Here is a 9,906-nt window from a genome sequence, read left to right as displayed (position 1 = left end):
TGATGAATTAATCAGGTGATTTCAGTCTGAAGACATATTGAGAATGGTTTTCTAAGTTTGTGATTCAGAGCCTCTCAAGATGCCATGAGCTTGTCATTCTCTGCTGGACAGCATGTGCCAGTTTTTACCTGACTTACATGGGTTTCTAATGATCCCAAGAGATGATGATGAGGACGTGAAAGGATGAGTATATTTAGTACTGAAACGCCTAAACAAGATGTTTCTATGATTACCATGGATGATAAGCATGCAGGGTGGGGCGACTGCAGTCTTGGTTCTGACTTTTCTTTGACTTGTTCACAGATCCTGATCACTTACCAGCTGAGATGTCCTGCCAACAGAGCCAGCAGCAATGCCAGCCCCCTCCCAAGTGTACCCCCAAGTGTCCTCCCAAGTGCCAGACCCCAAAGTGCCCTCCAAAATGTCCTCCTAAGTGCCCTCCCAAGTGCCCGCCTGTCTCTTCCTGCTGTAGCCTGGGTTCTGGGGGCTGCTGCGGTTCCAGCTCTGGGGGCTGCTGCGGCTCCAGCTCTGGGGGCTGCTGCAGCTCTGGGGGTGGTGGCTGCTGCCTGAGCCACCACAGGCCCCGCAGATCTCTGCGTCGCCATCGTCACAGCTCTGGATGCTCTAGCAGTGGGGGCAGCAGCAGCTGCTGTAGCAGCAGCGGTGGCAGCAGTGGTTGCTGTGGCAGCAGCGGTGGCAGCAGTGGTTGCTGTGGTAGCAGTGGGGGCAGCAGTAGCTGCTGTGGTAGCAGTGGGGGCAGTGGCCAACAGTCTGGAGGCTGCTGCTGAAGATCTCAAACAAGCTGTAGAAGAAGAAGCCATGTTTAGAAGACCAGTCCATGCTTGTTACTCTCACCTCCTTCTCTCCTCCATGTCCTTGCCTATAAGATGCTGTGTCAAGTTCTGAATTTGTCCTAATGACCTAACGTCTTCTTCAGTAGTTTTTGTTAATAAAGTCTTCTTTACTGAATCTACCAAAACTCTTGTTTATATTGGCCAGAATCACCATCACACATTAGGGTTTTTTAATTTTATTTTATTAATTATACTTTATTCACTTTGTATCCCCCCATAAGCCCCTCCCTCTTCCCCTGCCAGTCCCACCCTCCCTTCCCCTTCTTCAGAATGCCCCTCTCCAAGTCCACAGATAAGGAAAGTCCTCCTCTCCTTCCTTCTGATCTTAGTCTATCAGATCACATCAGGAGTGGCTGCTTTGTCATCTTCTGTGGCCTGGTAAGGCTGCTCCCCCCTCAGGGGGAGGTGATCAAAGAGCAGGCCAATCAGATTATGTCAGAGGCAGTCCCTCTTCCCATTACTATGTAACCCACTTTGACACTAAACTGCCATGGGCTACATCTGTGCAGGGGTTCTAGGTTATCTCCATGCCTGGTACTTGGTTGGAGTATGAGTCTGTGGAAAGACCCCTGTGTTCAAATTTTCTGGTTCTGTTGTTCTCTTTGTGGGGTTCCTGTCCTCTCTAGATCTTACTATTTCCCACTTCTTACATAAGATTCCATGCATTCTGCCCAACAGTTTGCCATAAGTCTCAGCATCTGCTTTGATAGTCTGCAGGGCAGAGCCTTTCAGAGACCCTCTGTGGCAGGTTTCTAGGTTATTTCCAGTTTTCTTATTCTTCTTCTGATGACCATCCTCTTTGCTTTTCAGGATGGGGATTGAGTATTTTAGCCAGAGTCCTTCCTCTTGATTAGTTTCTTTAAGTGTACAGATTTTAGTAGGCTTATCCTATGTTATATGTCTATATGAGTGAGTATATACTGTGTGTGTCTTTCTGCTTCTGGGACAGCTCACTCAGGATGATCCTTTCCAGGTCCCACCATTTACCTGCAAATTTCATGATTTCCTTACTTTTCCTTGCAGAATAATACTCCATTGTGTAGATGTACCACAATTTCTGCATCCATTCTTCAGTTGAGGGGCATCTGGACCTACAGATTGAGAAAGAATCTTCACCAACCTTCTATCTGACAGAGGGCTAATATCCAGTACATATAAAGAGCTAAAGAAGCTGAAAAGCAGCAAACCAACTAATCAAATTAAAAAATGAGGAACAGAGCTAAACAGAGAACTCTCTGTAGAAGAATATCGAATGGCAGAGAAATACTTAAAAAATGCTCACCTCATTAACCATTAGGGAAATGCAAATCAAAATGACCCTGAGATTTCACCTTACACCCATCAGAATGGCCAAGATCAAAAACTCAAGTGAGAACACATGCTGGAGAGGTTGTGGAGAAAGGGGAACCCTCCTCCACTGCTGGTGGGAATGTAAACTGGTACAACCACTCTGGAAATCAATCTGGCGCTTTCTCAGACAACTAGGAATAGCGCTTCCTCAAGATCCAGCCATACCACTCCTAGGCATATATCCAAAAGAGGCTCAAGTATGCAATAAGGAATTTTGCTCACATTAGTTTTAAACATCTGGGGCTCAGTGCTGCCTTGAATTGAACAGAAGCTTGTTTCAGTACGATGAGTCGTGTGATCAGTAATATGAGCCAGTCCCTAGAGTACAGGCACTAAAGGGTGTGTCATCCTTTACTGTGCACAGAGGAAACCAATCCAACAATCATATTCAGTTTAGGCTACTTTTCTTTTCTCTTCTTTTCTTTTGCCTCCTTATGTGTTTTCTCCAGTATCCTTAATTATCTTCTATATTTAAAAAGTTACTGTAGTAGTATTCTCACATCTCTTAGGAAGTAGAAACTCATCAATATGAGGTGTTCTTCACTCTCATGAAATTTAGACAAGCCAAGAGTTCATTACACAATAAAGAAAGGACCTAAATATAAGAATGAAGACAAAAATGACTACTAGAAAGAAGAACCCATAATGAAAAAAACCTTTGAAATACTGGAGTTTTCAGCAACTTCTGTGAAATGATTCCATTGTAATAAAAATAAAAGTAGATTTTATGAACTATTTTAATGCTAAAATCTTCTCTGCATGACTGAAAACAACCTACAGGGCGAAATGACAGTCTTTGGTAAAAGCATATGTGTCAATCATCTCTGACATTGAGAGATTATACAGAGTCTGTAATAAACTCCTTCAATTTGTAATATAAATGAAAAGCCTGATTTAAATCTTAGAAAAGACTCAAGTACACGTTTATTAAAAAAAAAACATGCAAAACAATCCATAGACAGGGGTTAAGTTGCTCACTAAGACAAATAAAACCCGTAATGAGATATAACCTCAGAGCCAAGAGGGTGGCCACAGTGAACACAGCACAGAGTGACCACTCATGGAGCGTATGTAGAGGAATCAGTACCTCTGTGCACTGTTTGGAACACAAGAAACTATGAAAAATACTTTTCTTCAAAATTTAAGAGGATTAACTACATTTCGTAACTCCACTGTATTACCATACATTTATCTGTCTCTCATTTATCTATGTATCTGTCTGCATGTATACGTATATATGTATCTCTGCATATATATCTAACATGTTTTGAAAATGGGGACTTGAAGATCTCTTTGCTCTCTCCACACTTGATTCCCACCCCCTCTCCCACCAAGTTCTTTCTCTCTCTCTACTTCAGAGGTCTATTTTATTTCCTCTTCTGAGTGAGATTCAAACATCCTCCCTTGGGCCCTCTTTGGCTTCTTTGGGTCTATGGATTATAGCATGGCTATCCTGTATTTTATGACTAATATCCACTTATAAGTAGTAAGGGGAGAGGTTGCTGTCTCTGACATAGACTCTGTTGCCTGCTTTTTGTTCATTTTCTCCTGGCCTTGCCAAGCCACCTGGGAAGAGGATGTGTTCATTCCTGAATCTACTTGATGTGCTGGGGTGGATTGGGGGAGATCTCCTCTTTTCTGAGGTGTAGGGGAGGGGGATAGGTGGAAGAGAAAGGGAGGATGAGACTGGGAGGAGAGGAGGGAACAGGACTATGATTGGGATGGAAAGTGGATAAATAAATTAATTAAAAAACTCTAAAAATAAAGCAAGTGAATAATACATATGATGTGTATATTTCTGGGTCTGAGTTACCTCACTCAGGATGATGTTTTCTAGTTCCATCCATTTGCCTGAAAATTGCATGACTTTAATAAAGAAAAATCCTTTAAATAAAACATCTCAAAAGACTGTATTTTATTGAATTTTAGAATTAAAACTTTGTAAGTTATTAAATTGTATGTGATGTTTTACCAATTATTCTAGAAACATAATAACTGTACCAACTAAAGTATTAAAACTTTAGCCGATTTAATGTGTCTGGTTTTATGTTGAGGTCTTTGATCCACTTGGACTTCAGTTTTGTGCAGGGTGATGAGTATGGATCCATTTTCACTTTTCTACATGTAAACAACCAGTTGGACCAGCACCATTTGTTGAAGATGCTATCTTTTTTCCATTGTATGGTTTTGTCATCTTTGTCAAAAATCAGGTGTCCATAAGTGTGTGGGTTTATTTCTGGGTCTTCTGTTCAACATAAAACCAGACACATTAAATCGGCTAGAAAAAAAAGTGGGGAATACCCTAGAACTCATTGGTACAGGAGAAAACTTCCTGAACAGAACACCAACAGCACAGGCTCTAAGAGCAACAATCAATAAATGGGACCTCATGAAACTGAAAAGCTTCTGTAAAGCAAAGGACACCGTCATCAAAACAAAGCGACTGCCTACAGATTGGGAAAGAATCTTCACCAACCCTTTATTGACAGAGGACTCATATCCAGTATATATAAAGAACTAAAGAAGCTGAAAAGCAGCAAACCAAGTAATCCACTTAAAAAATGGGGAACAGAGCTAAAGAGAGAATTCTCTGTAGAAGAATATCGAATGGCAGAGAAGCACTTAAAGAAATGCTCAACCTCATTAGCCATTAGGAAAATGCAAATCAAAACAACCCTGAGATTTCACCTTACACCCATCAGAATGGCCAAGATCAAAAACTCAAGTGACAACACATGCTGGAGAGGTTGTGGAGAAAGGAGAACCCTTCTCCACTGCTGGTGGGAATGTAAACTTGTACAACCACTCTGGAAATCAATCTGGCGCTTTCTCAGACAACTAGGAATAACGCTTCCTCAAGATCCAGCCATACCACTCCTAGGCATATACCCAAAACAGGCTCAAGTACACAAAAAGGACATTTGCTCAACCATGTTTGTAACAGCTTTATTTGTAATAGCCAGAAACTGGAAACAGCCCAGATGCCCCTCAACTGAAGAATGGATGCAGAAACTGTGGTACGTCTATACAATGGAGTATTACTCAGCAATGAAAAATAAGGAAATCATGAAATTTGCAGGTAAATGGTGGGACCTGGAAAGGATCATCCTGAGTGAGTTGTCCCAGAAGCAAAAAGACACACACGGTATATACTCACTCATATAAACATAGGACATAGAATAAACCCACTAAAATCTGTACATCTAAACAAACTAAGCAAAAGAGAGGACCCTAACTAAAAATGCTCAATCCCCATCCTGAAAGACAAAGAGGATGGACATCAGAAGAAAAAGAAAACAGGAAACAACCTAGGAACCTGCCACAGAGGGCCTCTGAAAGCCTCTGCCATGCAGACTGTCAAAGCAGATGCTGAGTCTGATGGCCAACTGACAGGCAGAGTGAATGGAATTTTATGTAAGAAGTGGGAAATAGTAAGAGCTGAAGAGGACAAGAACTCCAAAAGGAGAGCAACAGAACAAGAAAATTTGAACACAGGGAACTTCCCAGAGACTCATACTCCAACCAAGGACTATCCATGGAGATAACCTAGAACCCTGACAATGCAGCCACTTCTGATGAGAACTAATAGACTAAGATCAGAAATAAGGAGAGGAGGACCTCCCCTATCAGTGGACTTGGGGAGGGGCATGCATGCAGAAAAGGGGGGAGGGTAGGACCGGGAGGGGAGGAGGGAGGGGCTTATGGGGGGATACAAAATGAATAAAGTGTAATTAATAAAAGTTAAAAAAAATACCAAAAAAAAAAAACTTTAGCATGGTCTCATCACATATGCCAACAAAATACTAAGCTTATGGCACTGGCAGCAACTGAATAATATAACTTTAAATGCTGTTTTGTGAATAGTAATTGAATTTTTCTTATACTCTTAAGATGACTGTTTCATTGCTTTGATTGTTTACATGTAAAAGGGAAAAAACAAAACAAAACACCCTCAGTTATTGGTTATAGCTCTAAAACTCAAAGAAAAACTGTTCTGCGATTGAATTTTGGGGGGTTTAGAGCTCACCAGCATTCCTATATGGATGGAGAAATAGACACACCTCGACAATAAAACACTGGTAAACAAATTGTTTCTTCTCCATATGGTTATATTGATATTGACCTGATTCTTACACTGTGAGGTCCATAGTCAAGCCTTAAATTCCAGTCTTCCTAAAGCACACATGCTGCTCACATATCCCCATAATCACACATGTCAGCTGAGGCCTTGGGTATCCATGCAGAGAGGCAGAGGTGTGGATAGGCTGGCATCTTAACCTTGTCATCCTATAATGTGGAATTTGAGGATGCAGACCTGCCATTGTGGAAACCAGGAAGCAATTCCTGACTTGTCTCCATTACTAAGCCCTTTGGACCGACCTGAGCAGGACAACCTATGTCAGCGCTGGTGAGACAGCGACAGGTCTTCAGGTGATGTGGCATCACCTTTGTACTCTACCAGTCCTAGGATGTGCATTGTTATGTAGTGACCTGTTTCATAAGGAGGAGTTATTTATATTTCAAAACATCATTGATAATGTTCACAGCATCGCTTAAGAGATTTAAAATAGCCAATGTATACATCATCCTGTTTTTAAGGTTTATTTATGGATATGTGAGTGAGTGTTTGTATGTATATGTTCTATATTCATATCTGGTACCATGAATATAAGAGAGAGTGTTGGATTCCCTGAAATTATAGGCTATTATGAGCCACCTAATGTTGGTGCTGAAAACCAAAACCAGACCCTTTGCATGAATGGCAAGAGTTCTTAACTGCTGAGCCATTTGTCAAGTCCCAAACATCCTATTTTAATTAATGAAAATGAAAGTATAAAACTTTGGTCAAGTTGACAAAGAGTTCATTATAATCTTCTGTACGTGGCACAGCACATGACTGATATGAAAGTACAAGAGTGATGGAGTAGTACTTTCCAGATGAGCAAATGCCACAGCACTGCGTTAGGATGAGAATCATGTTCAAACTACAGAAAATAAGCCCTGAATAACTGAAAGATGGAAATAAAAAATAATTATATAGAGGCTGAGCAGAAGCAATGATTCACACTGGAGTTTTAATTTTTGTCCTTAGACAATTTTCTTAGTCTGCTTTTTATTACTGTGATAAGACTCTGACCAGAATCAAATTGAAGAGCAAAGACACTTATTGGGGCAAGCCAAGGAAAAACTGAGGGCAAGAACTGGAGCAGAAACCATGGAGATACTCTGCTTACTGGCCTCCTTTTCATGGCTTACTCAGTTTGCCTTTTTATGTAATACAGGACTACCTGCGCAGGAATGGTACTTTGTACAACGAACGGAGCCTTCCCACACTAATCAACTTTAAAAAGTCCCATAGGCTTGCCTACAGGCCAGTCTCATGGAGACATTTTCTTAGGTGAGGTTCTTTCTTCACAAATGACTCAAGCTTGTATGAAGTTGACAAAATTCAACCAGAACAGCAGGGCACAGTCTTCGGAAAGATTTTACCAGTAACTGACTGACAGCTCTTTGGTTGTGATGGTAAACTAGAGTCAAGGAATGACCATATGGTTGAACTTCTGTCTAAGCTTTTTACATTACAACGCAATGTTATCGTCTACAAAGTTCATAATCAAGAACCACAAAGCCAAGAAAATAATAAACAAAACCATCATCATGTTGTTCCTCAATAATAACTATTCTTGGATGTCCATAGCACCCGAGACAGTAATTTTTGGAGGCTCAGAGAAAAAAATGAGTAAGGTGATAGATGGATAGATAGATAATCAATAGATAACAGATGAGCACCAGAAAAAAACTTGTGATAAAAGACATGCACCTCTTTATGTATGTAGTCGTTACAACTACTATTCCTAGGTGCATGGCTTCTCCATTTCACTTAGGTCATCCGGTTTCCCCTAGAGTTTAATCTCAAAGGCTTCTCAGAGAAGGGTCCCTCAGTGGCTAAAGAGAAAACAAATTTACCCTCACATAATTCAGTCTGACTTAGGTTTGGTGATACCTCATTCTATTAGTATATATATATTTTTTTAGTTAAACCTCACAGTCATGTCTGTCTTTTGTTTTTTCATTCCTTTTTTATTAATTTATTTATTTATACAATTTACATGCAACAACTCTGGCTTACAATAAATTTCAACCCTTTTCATTAAAAGCATAATTTTGTACAATTTCAAAACATCATTTGTATAAACCATTGTATGGTTTTGGCTTCTTTGTCAAAAATAATGTATCCAGAGGTGTGTGGGTTTATTTCTGGGTCTTTTATTTGATACTCCAACCAAGGACCATGAATGGATATAACCTAGAACCTCTGCTCAGATGTAGCCCATGGTAGCTCAGTCTCCAAGTGGGGCCCTAGTAAGAGGAACAGGGGCTGTCTCTGATATGAACTCAGTGGCTGGCTCTTTGATCATCTCTCCCTGATTGGTGGGGGGGAGGCAGCTGTAACAGGCCACAGAGAAAGTGTTGCCAGTCCTGATGAAACCTGATAGGCTAGGGTCAAATGAAAGAAGAGGAGGACTGGGGGAGAAGGAGGGAAGGAGAAGAAGGAGGGAGAACAGGATTGGGGGGGGATGAGGGAGAAGGACACAGCTGGAATACAAAGTGAATAAACTGTAATAAATAATAAATAAATGCTCGGAAAATTTCAGAAGAAAATATGGGAAGCAATATTTCAGACTTAAAGAAGAATGATCATAGTCAATAGACTGCGGAATAAAATATGAAGCCATAATTACTAAAATGCAGAGTGCTATTGAGAGTAGAGGAAACAACAACAAAAAGACAATGACAATTAACATACACATTTCTTTTTTCCTTGTTAAACATGGGGTTTTTTTCTCATAAGGCATAATTTGAATTCAGTTTCCCCTTCCTTTACTCCTACCAGTTTCTCTCTACATCCTCTTCCTTATAGATCTACTCCTTTTCTGTCTCTCATTAAAAAAAAAAGGATAATAAAAGAACAGACTTCTATGAATTAACAATAAAACACAATAAAATAAAATAAAACAAAAATCATCATATTGAATTTGGACAAGATAAGGCTACAGAAAAATAAAAGAGGCCCAAGAGGAGGCACAAGAATCAGAGACCCTCTTGCTCACACATTTGGGAGTCGTATAAAAGTACCAAACTGAAAGTTTTAGTATATATACAAAAGACATGATGCATAACTATGTAGGCTCTTTAATACCTGATTCAGTTTCTATGTGTTTAGAAGTTTTAGAGGGCCATATTCTGTTGCCCTCTCTCCTGTCTCCCAAATTTCTTTGGACTTCTCTTCCACATGGTTCCCTGAACTCTGTGGGGGGTGGGGGGGAGGAATTGATGAAAACATCTTATTTAGAGCTCTGAACACAACAATTTCAATAATAACTTTAAATATTAATGGTATCAGCTCTCCAATCACAAGATACAGGCTGGCTGAACTGATCAAGAAAAATAATCTATCCATGTGTGTTTTGTTTTTTTGTCTTTCTGTTTGTTTATATGGTGAATAACATTTATCAATTTGTATATGTTGAACCATGCCTACATCTCTGGAATGAAGCCTACTTGATCATGATTTGTTCTTGTATTCAGTTTGTAAGTATTTTATTTAGAATTTTGTCATCTATGCTCATAAGGGAAATTTGTCTGTAATTCTCTTTGTTTGTTGGGTCATTGTGTGGTTTAAATGTAAAGATAAACTAGG

General features: G+C 40.0%; 1 protein-coding gene across 1 annotated transcript; it reads left to right on the top strand.

Annotated features, from left to right (window-relative positions):
* Positions 1–326: 326 nt before the first annotated feature.
* On the top strand, positions 327–788 carry LOC129673898 (late cornified envelope protein 1E-like). Its single transcript, XM_055603752.1, has one exon. The coding sequence runs from the start codon at positions 327–329 to the stop codon at positions 786–788; it is 462 nt and encodes a 153-aa protein (XP_055459727.1).
* The last annotated feature ends 9,118 nt before the right edge of the window (positions 789–9,906 follow it).

This window comes from Psammomys obesus, unplaced genomic scaffold (assembly GCF_907164565.1).
Source record: "Psammomys obesus unplaced genomic scaffold, mPsaObe1.curated_primary_1811, whole genome shotgun sequence".
Lineage (NCBI taxonomy): Eukaryota > Metazoa > Chordata > Mammalia > Rodentia > Muridae > Psammomys > Psammomys obesus.
The sequence above is the reverse complement of the archived record's forward strand: the minus strand, read 5'-3'. Positions and strand labels throughout refer to the sequence as shown.

What these genes read in the sequence shown, in the direction of transcription:
- LOC129673898 (XM_055603752.1), top strand. Translation starts at nt 327, where the DNA reads ATGTCCTGCCAACAGAGCCAGCAGCAATGCCAGCCCCCTCCCAAGTGT.